General features: G+C 39.4%; 1 protein-coding gene across 1 annotated transcript in view; it reads left to right on the top strand.

The window, feature by feature from the left end:
* Positions 1–23457, top strand: part of PDK3 (pyruvate dehydrogenase kinase 3) — a 49674-nt gene that overhangs the window by 24375 nt on the left and 1842 nt on the right. The window contains exons 4-10 of the mRNA XM_058800444.1: positions 7515–7699; positions 9807–9896; positions 13144–13221; positions 15322–15398; positions 16610–16711; positions 17315–17425; positions 22450–22563. Of these exons, the coding sequence (XP_058656427.1) occupies positions 7515–7699; positions 9807–9896; positions 13144–13221; positions 15322–15398; positions 16610–16711; positions 17315–17425; positions 22450–22563 (757 nt within the window). The remainder of the gene's footprint in view (positions 1–7514; positions 7700–9806; positions 9897–13143; positions 13222–15321; positions 15399–16609; positions 16712–17314; positions 17426–22449; positions 22564–23457) is intronic.

Genomic DNA, 23457 nt, shown 5'->3' on the forward strand with positions numbered 1-23457 from the left:
TCTGAAATACCAAGTGGTTTTGTACTCTAGGAAAACAGTTACCTTAATTGTAAGTTAGAATGTGTATTGCAAAAGCTAAAATTGTAATCTAGAGTAGAATGTAGGTATCTTAAGTGCTTTTGAACAGTATATTTTGTAGTTATGCAGATTGGTAGTTTAAGAAATGGCATGAAATGCTTCCTTCAAGACTGTATTGAGAAAACAACATGGATAGGAGACTATACTTTCATATCAGATACATAAGAGTAAAATGTCATTTTAGTATACATTGAGCTTAGTGCTCTATTGTAAATAAAGTATGTTAATACATGAATGGTTTGAGATTCTTTTCAGTTTGAAAGCATTCTGATGTGTCAGTCATTGTTTTTATCTAAAAGCTTTTTCAATGGACTTCAATTAGTGTTGTTCACCTACCTCACTGAGTAACATTACTTGAAAAGAAAGGAAAACTTAGCCAATTTTCTTTATCAACAAAATAACATTGAAATTGCCATTAGAATGTTTCCTTGAAGTGTGTATGCATAAAACAGAGAAGAACCCCTCATATGAGAACAGCAGGTGAAACATATGCATCAGAGACTTGAAAACAAAACAACTAAAACACAAATACACACACACTCATACAGACACTTGTCCATTACTAGGGTCTGTAGTTACCCTGTACCTATAGCAGTCAGCTTTGTTTCAGGATATTACTTCTTGCAGGGGTTTTGTTCCATTAATTAACTTTCTTAGGGTAGTTTGTCTTCTGGATTTCTTTTTAAGCTCTGAAATCCTTCATGATCAAGCAGTGCTTTAAAGAGAGTTTCATCAAATGCCTTGCTCTGTTTGTGCACCATGCAGCCTGTGTTGTGCAAAAATGGTGTTTTACCTTCAGCAAACTTCATATACATACATTGTGTTGTTACACTAGGTTAAATAAGGGCTTTGGGAGGTGCTGCATTTCAAATGTTGTGCACTTTTGGTTGTGAGCATGTTACCTGAGATCTTGACACTTCAGCTTTTGTGTTTCAACCAGTACATGTAGAAGAAGCTCAGGTGCAGGAATACAAAGTTCCCTGCATGGCAGAGCTGTAGAAGGAGCTGTATGGATTAAAGACTGGCTGAATTGTAGTGCTATTGAACAAGGGGAAAGTAACCATTTACTCAGAGTGAGTACCATTTACTCATTCTGGATACTGCCTCTTAAGAAATTAAAACACTCATGGGCAGTACTGATGTGAAAGGCACAAGATTTAGAGACTTGGATAGTTCCACCTCTGAATGATGCTGAAGGCATTTGTCTAGGCTGGCAAAAACAGATACTGGAGACGCTGGAAGTCTGCATGTGCCAAGAAGTAAGGTCACTGTAATAAGGAATAATGGGTTGCTCTAAGTGAAGAACTGGAGAATTAAAAAAAATGTCTGGTTTTTATTAAAGTTGAGAATGTGTGCAGGGCAAAAAGTAAAGATTGTAATATTAATGAGAACAGATTGAAGGCTGTAGAGCATCCATTTTAAAAGCTTTTATAAATAGATTAGATAGATTTAGTGACATTCTAGGTGTGCTTATTCTGTAGAGGATAAATCAAATCAGTTTTTCAACCACCTCTAGCTGTCACATTTTGTGATTCTGTATTTACATCATCAGCATGTTTGCTGATGACACAGGAATTTCTGTTTGTGACTAGTTTATCAGCAGGCTTTCCTTTATGGGGTTAAGTTACCAAAACTTAGGTGTCTGTTGCCCTTTGAGATGGCATGAGCTGTCCTAAACACCTGAGTGAGCTTGGCAAATGTAACACAGGTCCTTTTAATCCTGTCATGTCCAGGATGTGTGGGCTGAGGTTGTGGTTTTGTAACTTCTGAAACCATCTTTCAGTATTTAGGTAGCTGAATTTCAGCTTTTTATGAACTTCAGAGGTTCAAGGTAGATCACAGTATAATAAATAAAGGCTGATGAGTAGTTCTCTTGGAGATCTAGTTGAGAGTCTCATAATTAACACATCAATTATCTGATTCTACCATATGGATATGGCAGTCCTGATACTGTTTCATGGCAACTGCAAATATTGTTTGCAATGCTCTAAATGAGTATGAGAACAAATATCTCATAATGAAGCAAATATCAATATCATTCAGGATAATTCTTATAATAATCATTCAGGATTAGCTGTTTGTTAAAAGCTTTGAAATCTTGCACTTATTGTATGCTGTGTAATTAAGTACATAAAATAATATGCGTGGAATTTATTGCTACCTGTTGAGGTGAAGTTCAGCTAGGGTCTTTGACAGTAAGACCTGTCTTCTGTACCACATCTGACCTTTGAAAAGACATTAAAACTGTATTATCTGATTAAAAAGCAGATTTGTTCTTTTTGGCAGTATTGGATAGACTAAGATTAGACAGTCAGATTTACTTTCCTGCTCTGGGATGTCATTTATTCCTAAGTTACTGAAGCCTATGCCATTTAATTGCATATTGAGCTGTAATTAGACTTTTAAAATATTCTTTACAAACTGTGTCTTTCAAAAATACTCTTAACTATGTCCATATTTATGATTATACAGATAAATCTAACAAATTTCTCAACTCCTGTGTCAGTATTCCATGTTGCTGCTACCTAGCCATATCCTAATTTCATGTCTTGTGGTCAGAAGCCCATCAGTATGGTCAGAAAGTATCAGGAATGCTGCTTTTCACTGGGGAAAATCCCCACATTTCTGAGTTAATTTAAGTTTGCATAGAAGTTTTCTGTTCTCTTCTGATTGCATATATCATTACATATGGAATTGGAGCCTTTATCTAGGACATTTAAGTCCTAGAAGACACTTTAAGTGTCTTTAGGGATGCATAAATAGGAATAGTTCTTTTCTTTAACCAGATTGATTGGCTTAAAGAAAAACCTGGCAGATGATAAGGTATGTCTGGTCCTTTGGACCAAAGCCCCTTTTGCAGGCAGTAGCTGTGGGGAATCTGAGTACCAAGAGCAGCCTGTGAGGGCTTGGAGCAGCTCCATCTCTTGGCTCCTTTCCACTGTCCTGTTCCTGTGTGGAACAGGCTCTAGAACAGCACATTTTACATGTTAATGTTACAGGGTATATGGCCTATAGTACAGAAGACCCAGCCTTGCATCCTTTGGTCACTTGTCCAAAGGATGCCCATCCTTGTCCAAGGATATCAGGTGATTTAGGCATTTCATGATGGCTCCCATCCCTTCTCCCTTAACTGGTGTCACAGGATGATGAGAATCTTGCCTGGGTGGAAGTGCCTTTGTTCCAGTGCCATCCCAGCAGCTTCTGTTTGGAGCTGAACATCATCCATGCCTGTCCACCTCAGACACTCAAAAACATGAAGAATAACAGGGCAGTTGATTTTTAGAAATTTAAGAGTGCCTTGTTGGACTTTCTGTCAGCTGAGGTGAACATTTCTCTTCTGGCTAATCAGGGTAACAGTAGCAGAGGAGAGAAGGGGAGCTAAACTGATCATTCAAGGAGGTTGGATATCCACAGATGTGCTCTATCAATGTTGGCAGTAGTTCTTCAATTACTGCTTTCTAAAATGGTGCAATGCTTTTATCAGTTGAACAGAAAACTGTCCCCTGATTATTTGTGGTTTTATCACTGCTTGTCTGGATAGCCTGCTGTGGTGTTCTGAGTTTGGGCTCTCTTTCTGGGGAAACCATTTTCTGTATTAATGTTATGGTACTATAGATGTCATCCATGTACTGGCACAGCTGTGTGTGAGGCCACACAGTGAGTGAACTGGGAAATGGATGTAGTGGAAGAGTAGCCCACTGAGCTCTGTGCTCCCTAAAATGTTGGTGTGGCCAGCAAAGGCAGCAGTGCCCCTGCAATGGAGAGGGTGAGAGGTTATAGGAGTTGGTGCAGAGACTAAACTAAAGCTGATTGTCAGAGCGGCCCAACTCCTCTCTGCTCCTAGTGTATGAATTGGGATGTAGATGGATGTGCATGAGTTTTATCTTTTTGTGAATGTTGGACAAAATCCTTTGAAGAGATTTTTTTCCATTAGCATTGTTCTAATGAAGCATTTCACAAGTGTTTCAGTTTCTCTGTTGCCTTCTGTTGGTTAGCAAACCTTATGAAGCCCCAGTGCAGCATTGCCACATTGCTGTCACTGTCAGTAGTATGGGCATTTGTAAAATGGTAGGTTACTTTTACCTTTTTGATAACACAGATATCTTTTTTAGCTGTAGAAGGGTCAGGTGGAAGTTTTTCTGCAGTCCTGCCAAACAGTGTGATAACAGGAGCCCTAAGATAAGGTGTCCACGCTTGGTGAAGAGTGCAGGCCAGCAGAAGTGTTGGGAATTTCCCAAGATGTCACTGTCCAGTAAACACACAGGTTTAAGCTGTGTTTCAAAAATTGAAGGGTTTGTAAAATACACTGTTCACATGTGCTCTCAAAGGACATTAAGTGCAGCCTCTACACCCCCGAGTTTGCTGGTTTTTCTCTTTGTGGCCCTCTCAGGGGAGGGTGTGTGGGGAGTGTCCTGGAGCTGGCAGCCACTGCGGCCCTCAGCTGCCAGCGTGTCTGAGATAACGTGCACAAGGAACTTGGTAAACAAGAACCTTCCTCTCTGCAGAGTTGCAGTTAAAATAGTGGCTCTGTAAGCAGTTTGAGCTAAGTAAATATTGGAGTACATCTGATTAAGGAGGTGCCGTTTTGTTACTTTTAGGTAAAGTGAAATGCTGCTTTAATTAGTTTTGAACTTTGGAAGTAAATAGACTTTCTAGTAGAGAAATCTTTCAGAGTGTGAACTTTTACCTCTTTCTTGTCATACTCAGCTGCCAGTTAGCACTGATTCAAAAAAGAGCAGCCACTGAGAAAAACCTCAGACCATTGCATTTGTTGCATTTAAAAGGATTTTTACTCATCACTTTTGTGTTTTTCATGTTTCAGGTAATATTATCCATAAAACACTAAAAAAATCCCTTTATTTTCATATTGACTTTCTTATGCTTGTTTTCTTGTACTGTAGTGATGGATCAAAACAGTATAATATATATAGGTTATTAGGAAGTTAATTAATGAATGCCACAACAGAAGCTATTTCTTGTATTTGCAGAATTTTTTAGCCTTCATTTAACACCTGTGGTAATGCTTTAAGTATTCTTTTGTTAAGGCAGAAACCACTGAAGCTCACTGAACTAAAGTAGCTTCTGATTAATAATTTCTCATTTGTTGAACCAACTGCATTATTTATTCTTTGTGGTTTTGAAAATACACAGATTTGTGGTCAGAAAATGTAATTGGTAAAAAAATTTCAGAGCTGTTCTGGAGTATTCCTAATTAATCCCATAAACAGTTTAAAATTCCTTGATACAGTGTCCCACAGTTTGAGTACAGTAAAAGCTTTGTGGCCTTTGGGAGTGTAGCAGGTAGAGGGACTGTAAGGAATGAGTGTTAAGGTTAAGGAGGTGTATTCTGATTTCTGCTCTGCCACTTTGAGATTTGCCTGTATTCCTCTTGTGTTTGTTCCTTTAAAAACATCTGCTTAGTAGAAACATGAGTGAACTCATTTATCTTGGAAGATGGACCAGGAACTCTCATATCAGTGCAATAATCAGGCATTCCTTTTTTATATATTTTGTTTTATGCTGACTAAGCTTCAGCTATGATTTTGCTGGTCTGCAGCAGATAAACCTAAGCCCTTTGCCCTTTGGCATGCTCTGTGCATTGAAGCACTTTTGTAGTGGGATATCAGCGAACAATTTGCCCTCTTGGCATCAGGTATATATTTTGGATAGTGGAGGTATTTAAAAACAAATAGCAGAGCAAACAACAGTCAGGAGAGAGTGTTGTCAGTTGTGTTTCAGATGTGACTGTAAACATTGCTTCCAGCTCTGCTCTTTGCTAGGGCCTTGTTGCTCAGAAACAGAGCAGCAGCACAAGTACAGCAGGCACCAGGCTCTGACATCCCCTCTCAGAGGTAACACATCCCACAGAGCCAGGACTCAATAAACACATAAAGTCTATAAACCTTTTAAGCATTCAATGTTCTAAACTGCCCAGTCAGCAAGACTGGTAAGTAAGAGAACAGTCATTCTGTACTGTGATAGTATTTGGAATGGAGATTTAGGCAGATAAAACTTCCTCTTTTTTATGCAACAGAGTAGTGTTGAAAGAGTGCTGAACTGTTTGTTAACACACAGGCAAAAATTGCTTGCTAGACTTAGGATCAGGAAAAAACTAGTAAAAAGGGATCCTACATTCCTTTGCAGGTGGCAGTGTAGGGTGGGAGAAATTATTTTAAAAGTGTATCACTTGTTAAAAATGGTATAAAAAATTACTGTCTTGACTAAGTGGTGCTGAAAAGGAAGAAAAGATCTTACATGTGGTGACCAATAACTGGTCCTTTTTACTTTTTGTGGTCTTTGTTCTTTCCCTTGCTCATTTGCAGGGGGATTGGACTAGATGACCTTTCAATGATTTCTGTGATTCTTTCATTAGCAGGTGTATAGTCTACTTTTGATAAAAATAATTATTATTTTCAGTATTTGTTATAAATCTACAAAGAATGTTCTATTGATTTTTTTTTTTTTTTTTTTGAAAGCTGTACTCTCTGTAGAGTTGCAGATGCAGGCATAGTTTAAGAAGCGTTCCAGCTCTGCTTTCTTTGGAAAGCTGCATTTCACCGTTTGTACTTTCTATAACAGCATTATATAAACACTGTGGTGTTAACATTAATTTAGTATTGGAGAATGCAGCAGAATTAAGTAGTACTGCTTTTCCATGTTTCCTCTTTAGAAAGCTCTTAATAACTGATATTTCCTGTATGTATGGGTTTGCATGTGGGGGCAAAAAGGATGAGCACATTGAAGATCACAGGTGTTGAGCAGCCTTGGCAGGAGAAGCAGAAATCCTGCGAGCTGTTTGAAAGGAGATGCTTGTTAAAAGCAATGGGAGTGTTCTCTAAAAGCTGCCGGGCTCCGGACGAGAGCTCCGTTGTATTCGCTCTGCCATCCAGTGGTGGCAGAGGAAACTGAACAGGACTCACACAATTACCTGTCCTGAGATTCTAACTTAGCCCAGGAGATGCCAGGTGAAGGAAATGCATTCAGAATTCACTGCATGGGTTGAGGCGTTGGGAAGAAAACACACATTTTTCTAAGGAAATAATAAAGGGTGGTCAGGTTTTTTTTTCCCTGAGTTTCCTTTCCAGTCTCTCAGCTACTGTTAGGAGTTGCAGGGCATGAGAGTTATGGTAGTGCATATGATTGTGATGAAGGAGAATCTTTTGCTATCCATCAATGTTGAAGAGAGATTAAATTAATTTCAATGAATATTTGTGGGAGAAATAACTTATTTGGGGCTCTAAATGCTTCACAGTCTTGTGAGTGAGAGGGTGAGCAAATACTTCTTTTTAAATAGGCTTGTTTAGGTACTATATTTTTGTATTTTCCCTCTCATATTTGTTACTAACTGGGAGGCATAGTAAACAGATAATATGGTTATGCTGTTGTTGAGTTTAATTATATTTCTAACAATCTATTTCTAATTTTGTTTCCTCCAGCTTTTTAGATGTTTTAATTAAAGTCAGGAACAGACACAATGACGTGGTTCCAACCATGGCACAAGGGGTGATTGAGTACAAGGAAAAGTATGGCTTTGATCCATTTGTTAGCAGTAACATCCAGTATTTCCTAGATAGATTCTACACCAACCGCATCTCTTTCCGTATGCTTATTAACCAGCACAGTAAGTAATTGCTTTTCTCTTCCTTGGAAACTCAGTTATTGCTTGTAAACCTGAAGATGAAGCTTTGTTTTGTATTTTTTTTTCCTTACTCATGACTATTTTGTGCTAATTGTGGCAAAAGAGATACTGGCAGCTGGTTACTGGCAGTTTGGTACTTTGCAATGATCAGAAATGAATCCAAAACACCAGTGTGCTTTCTTTTAGAGCTGTCAGTCTTTGTTAGTGTGGCTGTTGCTTTTTAGTCTCATTGGCTGAGATGGCTTGTGAAGTGATCCATAAAGTATTTTTAGGGAGTAGTAGAGTAGCTGTATCTTCCTGCTCACAAAGCTTTCAACATAGTTTGTAGAGCTCATTTATTTCATAATAAAATGCAAAGATGCCATACATTTTTAATAGGTTAAGTACTATACATCCTGTTTTTTCCAGCAAGTTATCTAGACTTTCTTGCCTTCTAAAGAGGGTTGAGTATTTCTAACTGAAGTGTTAAATTATATCTTGTCTTCCCTTACTTCCTATTTCTTATTTATGGATAAATACTGGAATTAGCCATCCTTTGTCAACAGATTCTGTTTCATTTGTTGTTACTAATAAACTCACTTTTTTTATATTCATATTACAGAGTGAAGGGAGTTACTTGCACAGCTCCTATTAACCAGCATGTGCAACCATGCAGAAAGTGATCTGTGTAAAGTTAAGGACAGTCTTCTGATCTGCTTTAGTGTGTCTTGTGCCTTTTAGCTCTAGAGCTTCATTCTCTGCTCAGTGTTTTGCTTTTCTGAGCTCTTAGAAATTGTTGTATGCTGCAGACAATGCAGATGCTGGAGTATGAGGTGTTTTACTATAAGTTGTGTGTCTTTCCAGTAACCTTTCATGTGACTAACAAATGCCTTGCTGTGTGTGTAGAGATAACTTGGATGTGGCAAAGCATAGAAAATGAGATAAATGTACAGCTTTTTCTTTGCTTGCACCTGGGCAGAAGAGTGACAGACATAAAACCAAGTAAAAAGGTTTTCAAAGAAGAATCCTAGCAATAGAGTACAAACATTGTCTTAATATAATTCTTGGTCTGAGTGCTACTGTATTTTGCAGTAATCCCAAAATATTAAATTTGATTCATTGAACTGAACTAGCTTTTCCTACGGATCCTCCTCTTTAACTGGTTGGAGCTTAAAACTGCTTGTAGATGCTTGAAGTTTAGTTAACCTTGTATAATGTCTGTGTGTTAGCAGTGTTAGTGCTCTGTCTGTGATGGCAAATACTCATCTTGAAGCACTGAAGAAAAAGATAATTGGAAAGCAGAATGCAAATCCAGGTTTTTGCATGGTTTGCATTTCTGTTCCCAAATTCCTGGCAGACTGTTTGTTTCCTGCAGAACTGTTCTGCAGGACACAGAGCCTGGGTGTGAGCTTGCTGTGCCCAGGGTAGAAAAGCTTTCAGAGCTAGACTTCTGCTCACCTCATGCTGCACCTGCTTCACGTCAGACCTCACCAACTTGCTAAAATGGCAGAACATCACTCCTGAAATAAAGTACAAAACCTTTCTACTTCTTTGGGAGTTGTCTTTAAACTCTTGGTGAAGGGTCTGGTGAGTAGCAGACCCTTGTACAGAGAGGGAGTGGGGATCATACTGCCGAGATCCAGGGAGTGGAGTGAGGGAGACCTCTGTGCCAGCTGTGAGCTTGCAGCTTAGGTGGGTGTAAAAGGCTTCTGATTGATGCCTTACAGTTCCACAGCCCTTTGTACTGTAATGTTTTCATTGTTGTGAGTGCTTCTGTTCTGACATACCAGTATGGATAGAGTGTTTTACATTTTAATTTTATCTAATTTTTTATAATCTGCTTTGAAATGCAGGTTTTCACCTTAACCCTCCCACATCATGAATTCTGTTTTAACTAGTCTTGACTGTAAAAACTGAAAATAAAAAAAAAGGGAGGGAAGATGAGAAATTAGACCAGTTGTCTTCTTAAGCGAGGATTCTGGCAATTTGCTGGAGTATCTTTTTACAAAATGATGCAATATCCAGTAAATCTCAGATGCCATCAGATTCCAACTTTCTGGCCTGCATCAAGGGTAATAAATAATTTACTACCATTTCTTTTTTGTTTTAGCACTTCTGTTTGGTGGAGATATTAATCCTGCTCATCCCAAGCATATTGGAAGTATTGATCCTAATTGTGATGTGGCAGAGGTGGTTAAAGGTAAGATGAAGTTAAGATTAATTAGATTAAAAAAGATGAAGATAATCCCCTAATTTAAAATATTCAGAAATATTTTGTTGAGATAAAAGAAACTGAAGGTGATTTAAATCCATTTCTTCTTTTCTTATTTTATTAAATGAAAGTTCTCCTCCCAATAAACCTCTGGGCTTATTGAGACTTTCTAATGTCTTCATTATTGAGAGGAGAGAAGCTTTTGGTTTATTAACAGAACTAAGAACACTATTTGATTTTTAATAGCTTTAATCTGTGCTTTGAAATATCAGATGAAGTGTCTAAATGTTTTGTTAAACTTTAGATGTTTTCTTCCTGAAATACTTTGAAGCAGGTTCCCAGGTACTGCTCTTGTATCACGTTCTGGTATTACAGAAAGCTAAGAGTAAGTGAAATTTCAATTTTGTTTAGTTAGGCCTTTTAGTAAAATGTCCTCAGGTGTGCAGATATCCCAGTGAAACTCCACATTGCTCTGTCACCTGGTCACACAGAGCCTGTTCTGTCTCCTGCAGAGGACATGGATGTGATGGCTGTACCTGACTGAGCTGGCACAGTCACACTGCAGCTCCTGTTTGCTCTGGGTTGTGAATGTTTACCTGCTCTCAGAATGTTAGCAGGGAGGCATGAGGCAATGCCTCCTGCTTCAGGAACATCTCCATGGAGGGTTCACACTCTGGGTGTGTCTGTTTGCAAATGCAGGTCCTGCTGTAGGAGAGAATTCCAGGGTCTGTCCTTTGCTGCTGTTTGTGCAGCTGCAAAGGGGGGCAGAATGTGTTTTTCCTCTTCACTTTCTCTCAGCCTTTGGTGAAGTGAGAGGGAAACCTTTCTTATCTCAAAGTCTGACCTGCATGATAGTTCACTTTGTAATGCTTTTTACAGCTCTTACAGCTTTTTTCTACCCCTTCTTAGCTCCTAAGATGGCCTTTTTCATCAGTTTTTTTCTTTTGATTGACCTTATTGTACTTTGGCCTCAGCACTTTATATGTTACAGCCATGTTGTTTATTTAGCTTTGCCTTCTAATAGCAATATTTGAATCAATTTTGATCATCAGATTCACAGTTGCTGCCTTTGACAGGGGAGTGCACAGTGTCAGAAGGTGCTAAGTCCAGTTTTCAAACAAGTAGCTGAAATAGATCATCCACAACACTGACCAGTGTCCAGTGTTGCCTTTCAGAGAAACCAAATGGCCTTAAAGACAGGGGCTGTATAGTCCTGTCAAGGTGATTGAGGCCTTTTCTGTGTAGAATTGGTGGAAGGATTAATTTATGCTCTGTATGCTGTGCTAGTTCCCAAATGTCCTGGTTCACAGGCAGCATTCTGAGCAGTATATCAGTTAAAATGTTGCTTTTGGTACTGTGTGTTGCAGTTACAAGCCCTATATGCCTTTCACACAATGTAGAAATGATTTAAACAGTCACATCTTGCTTCAAGCAGCTGCACCAAGTGCTGTGTCTGTGCTGCCTGAGGTGGCTCTGTCTTGCTGACTGTCCTGCAGTGAGACTTTTGAGCTGACAGTGAATTTAGAGCTTTTTCTGGAGCCACTCACAGGAATTTAGATTTAGATCTCTCACTGCTATTGCTACTTAATCTCCACCCACATCATGAAGCATGCTTTGAACTTCACAGTCTCTTCAGTCATAGGACTCTGCCAGAGAGCTGGCTTTTAGAGGAAGATGAAATGTTAGACTGCACTTAAGTGTTTGACCCAGATTTGCTAAGAAAAGAATGAGAAATCTTTAAAATACAGAATTACAGAATGGGTCAGGTTGGAAGGGAGCACAGCAAATCCTGTGGTCCAACCTCCCTCCCTGCTCAAGCAGGGCCATCCCAGAGCACAAGACACAGGATTGTACCCAGGTGGTTCTTGAACATCTCCAGTGAAGGAGATTCCAAACTCTCTCTGGGCAATCTGTGCCAGTGCTTGTTCCCTGCAGAAGGAGGAAATTCTTCCTCATGTTCAGGTGGAACTTCCTGTGCATCAATTTCTGCCTCTGGTCCTATTGCTCAGCATCACAGAAAAGAGCCTCCAAAAGGCTCCATCCTCTTGGCAGCTCCCCTGCAGATACTTTTAAACAGTGATGGGCTTCCCTCAGTTGTCTCTTCTCAAGGCTGAGCAGGCCCAGCTCCCTCAGACTTTCCTCATAAAAGAGATGTTCCAGTCTCTTCATCCTTGTTTCCCTTCACTGGACCTGCTCCAGAAATCTCTGTCTTGTGCTGAGGAGCCCAGAGCTGGACCCAGCCCTGCAGACAGGCCTCACTGGGCTGGGTGGAGGGGCAGGATCACCTCCCTGCCCTGCTGGCCCTAATGCACCCCAGGATCCATCGGCCCTCTCGGCCCCAGGGCACTGCTGGCTCATGGACAGCTCATTGTCCATGGGACCCCAGGCCCTTCTCTGCAGAGCTGCTTTCCAGCAGGGCACCCCCAGCCTGTGCTGCTGCCTGGGCTGGTCCTTCCCCAGTGCAGGGCCCTGCATTTGCCTTGTCTGAATCCCAGACCATTCCTCTGCCCCTCTCTCCAGCCTGTCAGGCCCTTCTGAAGGGCTGCCCAGCTCTGGGGGTATTGGCCACTCCTGCCAGCTCTGGGTCTGCAGGGAGCTCACTGAGGAGGCCTCTGCCCCTTCCTGCAAGACACTGATGGATAAGTTAAACAATATTGCCTGCTATTGAACCTTAGGGGGCACCTCTAGTGACAAAGGGTAATTTACACTTTCTGCCTGTGTTTCAACAATACATAAAGCCTGACTTGGCTTTGGGGGTGTCATTTTTGGTTCAGTGGGAAGAAATGAAGAATCTTCTCCAACTTTTCTCCAAGAGACCTTGAAAATTAAGTACTGTAAATAGTATTTTGTTTGGAGAATCTGAATTTGTGGCTGTAATGTCATCCTTTTTTATTTTAGATGGAAAGAACAAGTATTAAACTGTGATTAGGAAATAAAAAATAAGTAGATTTTATGGTCAGCCTAAGATTGCATCCTTCTGGTTTTAAAGCCCTGAACAAAGAAGAAAAATGGCTTCTCTCCAGTACTGTGCTTTTCTTTGTAGAGCTTTAGATAGAGTTTTCCCTTTCCTGACAACTGGGCTATGAGTGTAGAGAGAAAAAGGGATTAGATTTCAGCTTCATCCTTGCAAACTGGTGCTCAAAGTGAGTGTTCTGTTTGTGGTCCTTCACAGGGAGGGTGGACACTGCTGGTCACTAGATTTTGATAAATCAGTGTTTGTTCTGTTGTTTTGTAGATGCTTATGAAACAGCTAAGATGTTATGTGAACAGTACTATACAGTGGCACCTGATCTGGAAGTTGAAGAATTCAATGGTAATTATGAAATTAATTTAACTGATGTGTGTAAGAAAATGCATTTCTGGTATCTGTGATTCTTAGTTTTGTTATTTAATTGTAAGTTATAATTTGAGCTATGCAGTTACTTTTGTTCTAATGTGTCTATGTGGGCACCTGTACTGTAGTTTATCATCATGATGTGCACTTCTTTGTGCTGAAAGCAGAGCTTTATCTGCTAAATTCACTACCACTTTAAAGAAAATAAACCAAGACTCCTCATAACTGAGAAGTAAACATGCCTGCCTTCTCATCTTCTAGCAGAGCTGAAACTTGTTTTATTCTGAAATGTGCTTATAAACCCATGAATTCCACTGGCACTCTCAACACAGTAGTGAGCCTTTCTGTGTAAGATGGCAAAATTGGGAATTTTATTAGGTAGTCTGTGCTTCAAATCCTATCATAAACCTCTCACATGGAAATCTGTTTCAAGTTGATTGCAGAAATGATAATTGGATGACACCAAACTGATGAGACAGGCTGGGTCAGCATATTGGCTGCTTTTTGTTCATTATTTTATTGACAAAAGGTTTTTTTTTTATTTAAAAAAATTTCCTGACTGATCCTCTCCCAAATTTTGGACAGCAGCCAAACATAAGACTGAGATGGTTCCAAACTTCAGCAGAAGAATTACAAAAGTCTCAGAAATAGGTAACACTCAGTGGGAGAGTGTGATACTTGGAATGTGTGTTGCTCACAGTACCACTGAGCAGTGTAGAAATATTTCCCTACACAGTGTCAGCAGTGATGCATTGCCACCCATCTCTCCCAAAAACAAAGGACCCAACCTTCCCCTTTTAAACTGAGTGATTCTACAGATAAAAGTACTGAGTGTTGCAGCAGAGGAATCAATCAATGCAAAATTCATCTGAAGGCATAAGTAAAAAGATCCAGCAGTAGAGAAAGCAAGCTGCTGGAGCTAAAAAAAAAAAAAGTGAATAAAGAATTACGTGTTTCCTTTAAATCAGCTTCTTATCAATATGAGGAAAGCAGCTTTGCAAATTACCTTGCAAGAGCAACAATGACTCATTTTCTATCTCTGTGCCTCAGACAAGTGTGAGTCAGTTTGCCTTGGTTTCAGTGAAGCATAAGGGAATGGGAGTATGGACAGACAAAAATAACAGAATAAAATATCAAGTTGCCTTGCAGAGTATTGTTTTGGTCTTCTCCTTTTCCTAGGAGTTTTCATTACCATGTTTCTTAAAATAATGGCTGGGATTGTTACCAGCCCTCAGTGCCAAAAGGAATGAAGTTGACTCCAGTCATGTTCTTTGTGCATATTTAAATCTTCCTGGAATTTATGAAGCAGACAGTTTGAGACTTCCCTTCAGTCTGAACTGCTGCTCAGTCTGACTCTCTGTAACTGCATAATTTAATGCCAGTAGATACTTGAATGTTCAGGGATGACTTCATCTTCAGCCCCAAAAGTGGAATGTATTAAATGCAGCTGTATTATTTCTTGCCCAGTCAATCAATGAGCACTCTGGCATTCAGACCTGTGCCAAGCCATACCCCTCTGTTGGAACACTCACAGTGGGACAGCAGTGGACAGACAGTTCAGGGATGGTTTGGAATATGGAAACTGAGATATTGTTTGAAGTATAATTGAAAATTTTTGTGAATACTTTTATTTTGTGTGTTTTAATGAAGGGAAAACATGTAGTTGATTTTAAAATATTCAAACAGTGGGTTTTTCTTTACGAATCTTTCTGTGCAGCAAATATTGTGCTTAAATAGTATGTGAGCATGTGAAAGTTTCCTACTTAAGTAGGAATGTTTTCTTGGTTAGTGTACATTGTTGTAGGAAACCAACTATTGCTTAGTGAAGTTTTGTATATAAACAAGGTCTGCTGACTGGATGGATTTGAAGATCATAATAATAATGTGTTCTTTCAGGTGATAGCAGTGACTAAAATTTATGGTTTTACTTCATGGAACTAATTTTGCCCTGGGAAAAGTAGAACATGCTTACATACTTGTCTGTGCCTACATGTTTGTGTTATTCTGGTAAGCAGCAATGCTACAAAATACTGTTCTGAAGAAACATTATTTGATGTTTTTATTTCTCTTTTTTTTTAGCTAAAGCTCCAAACAAGCCTATTCAAGTAGTCTATGTACCTTCTCATTTGTTTCATATGTTATTTGAATTATTCAAGGTAGGTTGCACTTGCTAATATTTGGGGGGGGGGGGTTGTGACCCTGTTACTGTTGAAATTGTGATTCCTTTCAGTTACAGCTCTTAAGTATTATTTCAGTTTTCCTTTCTTAAACTTATTCTTAAGTTTCAAACACTGTTCAGTTGTTTAAAAGCCAGACTTAAACCTCTCTCTTATGACCCTGTGTACTTAAAAACTGCCTGGTTTCCCACTTCTCCTGTTGTGCTTTTGTAGCTTTTTTGATTAACTTAGAACACTCATGACAGTCTGGGTTTGCAGTGATGGAATATTCATAACATTGCAATTTTTATGAGCTTGCTTCTTTATTGCATATTTGAGGACTAGGATCAGTGATCCCAACCTATTTGAGGTTAGGATCACTGTCTTTATTGTGAAAACAGGCCCTGTATCTTTATATAGTGTAGGTGACATGCTTTGTTCTGGTTTTATGTTTTCTGAATAATTGGAACAAGAGTGCAAATGGAACATGTGAGAGCTGCTATATCATTTGAAAGAAGAGAGGAGGTCTCTAGGTGGTGCAGCTGAGCACCAGAAATCGAGAGGAAAACTTGTATTTGGCCAGAAACTTCTTCCAAGTACTGTTTTTTGGGGTTTGATTTCTGAAATTTGTAAACTCTGTTCATTGAAGTCTTCTCCCATTTTGTCATTTGTAACATTAGTTTTGGAGCACAACAGATGAGAATTTGTACAGTACACGTGAGTATGTTTTTGGTCCAAGTTGTGAAACAGGCTGAAGCCAGTAAGTTGTAGCTGTAAGAACTGAGACTGGCACTGGAAACTCTTAACATGAAGTCAGATTGACAGATGGTAATTTGCACATGACCCAGGCTGAGAAAATCAAAACTAGCCTTCTGTGGTGAATGTCACTGTTGGTGTGGTGATGATGGAGGTGAGGATGTTCTCATCCTGTGGATATATTTACTTGATTTCACACAGGACCAAAAAAAAAAAAAAGTCTTGCTTTCTTTTTTCTGACTTTATCAAATAAATAAAAGGTATGTATAATAAGTTGTAATGTAAAAATTTAACTGGGCAATTCATTGAATTTGTGTTAAATACAGGCTTTTCTATCTTCTACACAACTGTAGGACAGAGTAGATGCTACTAAATAAGTTCAAGTTCTAACCTGTCAGAAAAACCTTATATGTTAAAGTTGGAATCAAAGAGACTGTGTTTTCTTTTATCTTCAGAATTCAATGAGAGCCACAGTGGAATTGCATGAAGGTAAGAAAGAAGCCTATCCATCGATCAAAACCTTAGTCACTTTGGGGAAAGAAGATCTGTCTATTAAGGTAAATGCCTATAAACAATACACATTGCAAACCTGCTAGGTTTAGAGTAGAATGACTTTTAATTTGAAAAAGCAAATTCATTATTGTATCATCTGCTTCATATTCATGAGAACAGAATGTTTTCAGTTGGGAGGGACCTACAAGGAGCATCTTGTCCAACTGCCTGACCACTTCAGGGCTCACCAGTAGCCAAAGCACATTTCTTAGGGGCAATGTCAAGTGCATCGTGGTCACTGACAGACCTGGGCCATTGGCCATCTCTCCAGGAAATCTGTTCTGCTTTTTCACTGCCTTTCCCAAACAGAAATGCTTCCTGATGTCCACTCTAAACCGCCCCTGATTGCAGCTTTGAACTGTTCCCACATGTCCCATCACTGGATCCAGGGAGATGGGATCAGCACCTCCCTGCCAGTTCCCCTCCTCAGGAAGCTGTAGACAATGGCAAGGTCACTCCCAGCCTGCTTTTCTCCAAACCAGACAGCCCCAAAGTTCCTAACTGCTCCTCTAGTTAATTTCTAAAGTAATTTAGATAATGCTTTCTTGATGTTTTGTGGATTTTTTTCAGAACCTAATGTTTAAAACTCTTCAATTTTCATTCCTCAGATAAGTGACAAAGGTGGAGGTGTACCTCTAAGAAAAATAGACAGATTGTTTAACTACATGTACTCAACAGCACCCAGGCCCAGTCTGGAGCCCTCGAGGGCTGTGCCTTTGGTAAGCAATTGCAATATGTATTTAAATGTCCCTTTGCAATACTCTGATTTTACAGTACAGCAATATGTATTTAAATGTCCCTTTACAATACTCTGATTGGCCTTTGCTGCAGTCTGCTGGATCAGGTTTTCCATTGAGGAAGGAAATGCTTTATCATTAGCAAATCTTTCCAGGTAGAACAGGAGAAAATGAATTCTGTTATCATCACTTAGTCTATGGAATAGAAAATTACTTTGCTTTGTCTTGATATTACATTCTTGGAAACAAGCATTAAAAAATCTGCACAAGCACAGTGTTTTCACAGGTTAATGGGCAGGATCATTAGTGCTATATTACTGAGCAGGTGAATGACCTAATGACTTCCTCTTTGATGTATAAATTACTCTTAATCTAAGTTCCCTATCATAAATTGATTAAAAAGCTGGGCCACACTGCTCAGCACTTGAGAAGCACCTTCTGGCAATGCACAAGCTTATACTGAAGCTTGAAGATCATTTTTGTTGAAGTTATGGACTTAAACACATAAAAAAAATTCCAAATCCTGCATATGGTATATGAACATATTTGGTATATTCCTATTTAATTGGAAATATCTTCTGTGATACTCCTTTCTCATATGCACCAAGGCCATATTTCAAATGTAAAAATACTTCCCCATAGTTTCTTTTAGGCAGGGAAATGATTTCAGTGGTGAGTGTGTAGATCCTTCTAGCAAGCATGATTTAAAAAATATTAAAATACTATTTCTAAATTGTTTTATTAAATTGCATGTTGGCTCATTGTGATAAAAATTGTAAAGCTGCTGTTCCACTTGACTGGTTTCAGTAAGTGGATTAATAGAGGTACTGTATTTTGCCTCTTCTCATGTCTGTGGCTGCTGATGCAATCCTTTCTCTCCAAGCCTGTTGAGGAGTTGATTCTCTAAGAAATTTCCTTTCCTTGCTTAGGAGCATTCTCATCTAGCATGTTCCTAATTAGTTGGGTTTTTTCTCCCCTGCTGATTTTTCTGTGCTTCAAGTGCCTTCAGATGGATAATGGGGCAGGGTATGGAATCATTAAGAATGATTATTAAGATCATTAAGAATGGAAGTGACCTCTCAGGATCGAGTCCAACCTTTGACCAGGCACCACCATGTGAATTTAGCCACAGCACCAAGTGCCATGTCCAGTTGTTTCCTAATACTTCCAGGGATGGTGACTGACTCCAGTACCTCCCTTGCCAGCCAGTTTCAATTCTTGACAATCCCTTCAGTGAAGAAATTCTTCCTGATGTCCAACCTGAACATCCCTGGCACAGCTTGGGGCTGTTCCCTCTTGTCCACGGGACTATTTTGGACATAAAATATTTAACAGTAAACTGAGGGCAAAATCAGTTCAGAGTGACTCAGAGGTAATAAAGTTCCTCTGAGCTTATGAGCAGAAGGTGTTTATGGTGCTGCCTTGGCCACAGTGGGTACCCATTGTGGCATGGCAGTGCACTGCACTGGGTTTGCCCCTTTGCACTGTGGGAGGTGTGAAACCCAGTCCTGTGTCTGCACTGACTTGGTACTGATCCTTCACAGCTCCTACCTCTGCAGCACATCTCAGTCTCAGGTTTCAAACTTCTGCTTTTTCATAGAAAATCTTCTTAAATGTGGTGAGAGGCAACAGGCCTTAATTCAAATATTAGCTTTTTTCTTTGTCACAAATGGTAGAATCTCTCTTGATGCATAATCTGCCTTTGTTCTGTCTCACTTTTGATCAGCAATTTACCCTATCAGTCTGCAAGGATTTCCTGAAACTCATTCTCAGGATAAACTTACACCTTGATTACCAGTTGTATTCACTATTAAATTGTCTCTTCCTTTGTAGCTCTGATTGTAAAATGTGTTCATCTTATACCTGACACAATTCTTTTTTCTTTTTTTCAGTGCATCTTTAGCAATGCATTGCTATATTTACTTCCTCATCTTCAAAACTGCTTACTTTGATTCTGTGGCATTTATCTTTGGTATTCTTCTGTATCCCATTTTCAGGTTTTATTTTCCTTTCCCAGTCTGTGCCACTGTAGTCAAACCTACAGAGGATCCCCCTCTCTTGTGAGTCTGGCAGCTTTTGCCTGTGAGTCTGACCAATGCCTGCACAAGACTGAGAGTTGAGAAAAGCTGTTCAGCTCTGTTATTTATATGTATGTGCAGAAAGAAACATGTCATAAACTCTGGGTCTGTGCCAATTCTTGCCACTGACAGGAACAAGGACTTAGCAGTGAAGTTTGACATGTTATGTGTTATTGCCCAGATCCAGTTATAAAAACAACTATGCAGTGCTTTGTATGTCAGTCTGGAAATAAAAATCCTTCCGCAGAAAGGTTCCACATAAATCCTCTTTGATGTCCATGCAGAAGGAGTCTCTTTAGTGACAAAGACCAAACCACTAAAGAATTATAGTGCTGCAGAAGGCTGGAAATGTGTCATCTTTGACTTAGGTAATACTCTAAGCTAAGCTGGGGTGAAGTGTAAGCAGACATATTTTTCTGTTCTAACATTTCTCCTGTTGTTATATGATCCCCTGTCTAGTTTATGAAATATTCATGCAATTGGGCAGTGGAAGAGAGGTATCCTTCTCTTGATTGGGGAAAATTTTTTGCTCCCTGTCATTGCAAATGTTGTTTAAATCCTGCTGAGAAACCTTGTTACCATGGCAGCCTTCAGATTCTAGCGGGTTTGAGGTTCATCTGCACTGCACAGAGTACAGATTAAACACATGGTCATGTTTAATGATAGTGAGTTTTCTTAGGGAATTTAATGGTTATCTCTCTGACAGCATTTGTTTATAGTAGGAGAAATGTGGCTTAAATTAGTTTTAATTAAAATCTGTCAATGCTAGTAACACAGAAATGTAATAACTTGCTTTTTGTTTAATGCATACCGTAACATTTAATGATAAATTTGCTCTAAGGAGTTTTCCTTTCCCAAGGCAGGTGTGCCTTCACAGACTGTTCTGTCCCCTAGGTCAAGCACAGATCTATGTAGTAAACACCTCTTGTTAATTCTCTTGCAAAGTAGACCCTTGGCAAGGCCAGGATTTAACAAGGTACCCATCTGGGGTCTCTTATCTCAAATTCTTGAAGTTACCTGGTTTGGACAGCACCCTGAAGGCAGTGCACAGAGAGCTGACAGGAAATGTTTGAGAGGGCTGTGTGAAATAGTGATGTGGGCTAGCACAGGGCATAAAGGAACAGGAGACAAACAGAATGGGCTTTTAAGGAGGGGAAGTTCTGGAGTGAGGCAAGTATAAAATGTTTTCAGTATTGTTTGATGCTGCCCTTTACTTGAGCTGATCTTTGGGGTATGGACTGTCCACAAGTTGCCTTTTGGCTGCTGTGCTTTATAATTTCTGTAATATATTTATTGTCCAGTCTCCAGAGGACGAATCAGCTTTTATTTTTTTTAGTTCTTTCTAAGGCAGCCAAATAAATTTTTTAGAGGTTAAGAAAGAAATCTCTGAAATTTCAAGGCCAGCTGTTTGAAAGTGATGCATGTGTCTCTAGTGGGAGATGAAATTTCTCTTTGGGAAACTTAAAACATGGTGTTGGGAAAAGTGCAGCTAAACAACTGTTTCAACTGTGTTAAGGGACACTAATAGCTATGACAGGCAGTGGGAAAAGGGCATATTTGGCATTTCAGTGTCTCATTTTGTCCAGAAGAATTAAGTGAGCAACTGTAAACCAATTTAATATTAAATTTAGAATTCTGTAAAAACAAGGGGAAAATGACCTAAAGATATTGTAGTAGATGACAGCAAGAGAATTTGTGATGGACACTGTAGTACAAGTTCTTTAATGTTCACTTTTCCCTCAAGGGATTTCCTATAAAGTGATACACATATTAGCTGTACATAATGCTTGCAAATCCTTCTCCTTAGCATTCTCTTTTTGGTATAATTTTAGGCCTTTGTTTATAAAATTCAGAGCATGTTTGTCACTTTCTATCAGGTTGCTTTTGTAGAAATATTATTGTGGAATGAATTTTCTGGTTTTCTGAAAGCTTCAAGTATTTATTTTTTCTCATAGTCCACCCATACTACCTTGCCTTTTATATGTTGGGGGATTTTTTCCCAAATGCTTGGAATAGTTTCTTTATTGCACTGGATAGTCCTGAAAAATTCGGATGAGATTTGGGTGCATAACCAGCCACTGTGGTTCTCAGCACACAGCAAAATCTTACTCCCTGGCTCCAGTGAGAGAGACTTGGAGGGTTTTCTTAGAGCTTTTCTGACAAGGGAGGGTTGGAAGAGGTGCCATGTGATTGATCTTGTTGCAGGCATGGTTATGAATATTGGTTTTGTCAATTTAAAATCTAAACTTTTGACCCATCAAGTCCATTATGCTTTGAAAATTGTGTGGACTGTACTGCATCTCAGTCCTGAGGAGACCACTCAGTGCTGTGGAATCCTGATCTTTGTTAAACAGAGAGGATAATTTGCCTTCTGTCAGTCTGTGTGTTCCTCTGCAGGACTCTGCTGATCTCTGGGGCATCAGCAGTCACTTAATAGTGTGACAACAGGAGTTGTCTCTGGCTTTCTTGTGTGTTCTCCTAAGTCTGGAGACATTTGAGAGAACAATTGCAGGCTTGGGGGAGAAAAAAATCTATGTCAGAACTCTGATTTTTTTCCAAAGGAAGAATACAATACTACAGCAGTGGTCCTCACAGTGAGGAAGCTGTGCAGAGCATTGGCTTGCTTTGCTGGTTGCTGGCAGCATGTCTGGTACCTGCCTGCCTCTGAGAAAGTGCAAATGGACAAGGGGCTTCTAGCAAAGGACTCAGCCCTTTTTGTACCAAAAATTAATGCACAGGAGAGAGAGTTTGCTCAAAAGGCTGAATATGGACTTAAAATATGAGCTGAGAAATAAAGGAAAGCTTCAAAAAGAGTTTGATACAAATCTAATATTTAGATATCCTCTCTTTTGTAAATTATTGCAGAGATATTTTGCATTTTTTTTGAACTTTTCATCATGTTTTGAATTTGTTCTCTTGTTTTTGCAGGCTGGGTTTGGCTATGGATTGCCAATTTCCCGTCTGTATGCGAGGTACTTTCAAGGTGACCTTAAACTCTACTCAATGGAGGGCGTGGGTACAGATGCTGTTATTTATTTGAAGGTATGAATTTCACCGTTTTTTAAACTAGTAATGCAGTGCAGATTGTTTGTAGCAGGTTCTCTTCACTCTTCAGCTTGTTTTCAAATTTCTTTTTGCTATCTTTGACACTTTTACCTGAGTCAGTTACATAAAATCCTAAACCCCAAGATTATATATAGAAACCTGGCACTAACACTAGATAGTTTGCTTTTTTTCAGTCCCTGTGTTGGATTGTTGCATTTTGTTAATCTGTCATAAGTAGTGAATCTTCCAAGAACTTTGATAAGAGATCATTTTAGTTAATGCTTTTTGATTCTAAGTTTTGTCACAATAGAAATGACAAGGCTATTGGCCAGCTCCTGAGTAGTAAATATGTTCTTTTCCATGCAGTTCTTGATGCAATAGACTGTATTGATCCTGTTGGCATTTTTTGAGACAGCCTAGGCTGCTCAGGGACTAAAGGTTGACACTGCTTGAATTCCATCAGGGAGTTTAAAAGAACAGAGTGTATAGGTGTGTAGGTTGTTGGCTTTGCACTGTCACTGTGCCCTGCTGAATATAGCAAGTGAGTTGTGGACTCCTCTGCTTCTGATGGGTTTGATCCTCTGCATGTGTGTGTGTAGGAAAACTGTCTGGCCTTTCTCAGAGGAAAAAGGTGGCCCAGGGCACTGAGCAGGTCAGTGTGCTGGCAGAGGGGAAGTGTTGGAGTGGCTCTCTGCTTTATGGCAGTGACAAATCTCACTAAAATGTTTCTGACCAAAAATCTATTTCTTGCCATCTCTGTAGACGCCACTCCCTGGAAAGAAGGGAAGTATTTTTCAATGCTATTATTTTCTTTTAACTTTGACTGGGACTTTGAGTATAGCTAGAGCTGATAGTCACAGCTCAAGTATTTTCCAAGTCATGCTGTGACGT

The sequence above is a fragment of the Ammospiza caudacuta genome, chromosome 2 (assembly GCF_027887145.1).
Source record: "Ammospiza caudacuta isolate bAmmCau1 chromosome 2, bAmmCau1.pri, whole genome shotgun sequence".
Lineage (NCBI taxonomy): Eukaryota > Metazoa > Chordata > Aves > Passeriformes > Passerellidae > Ammospiza > Ammospiza caudacuta.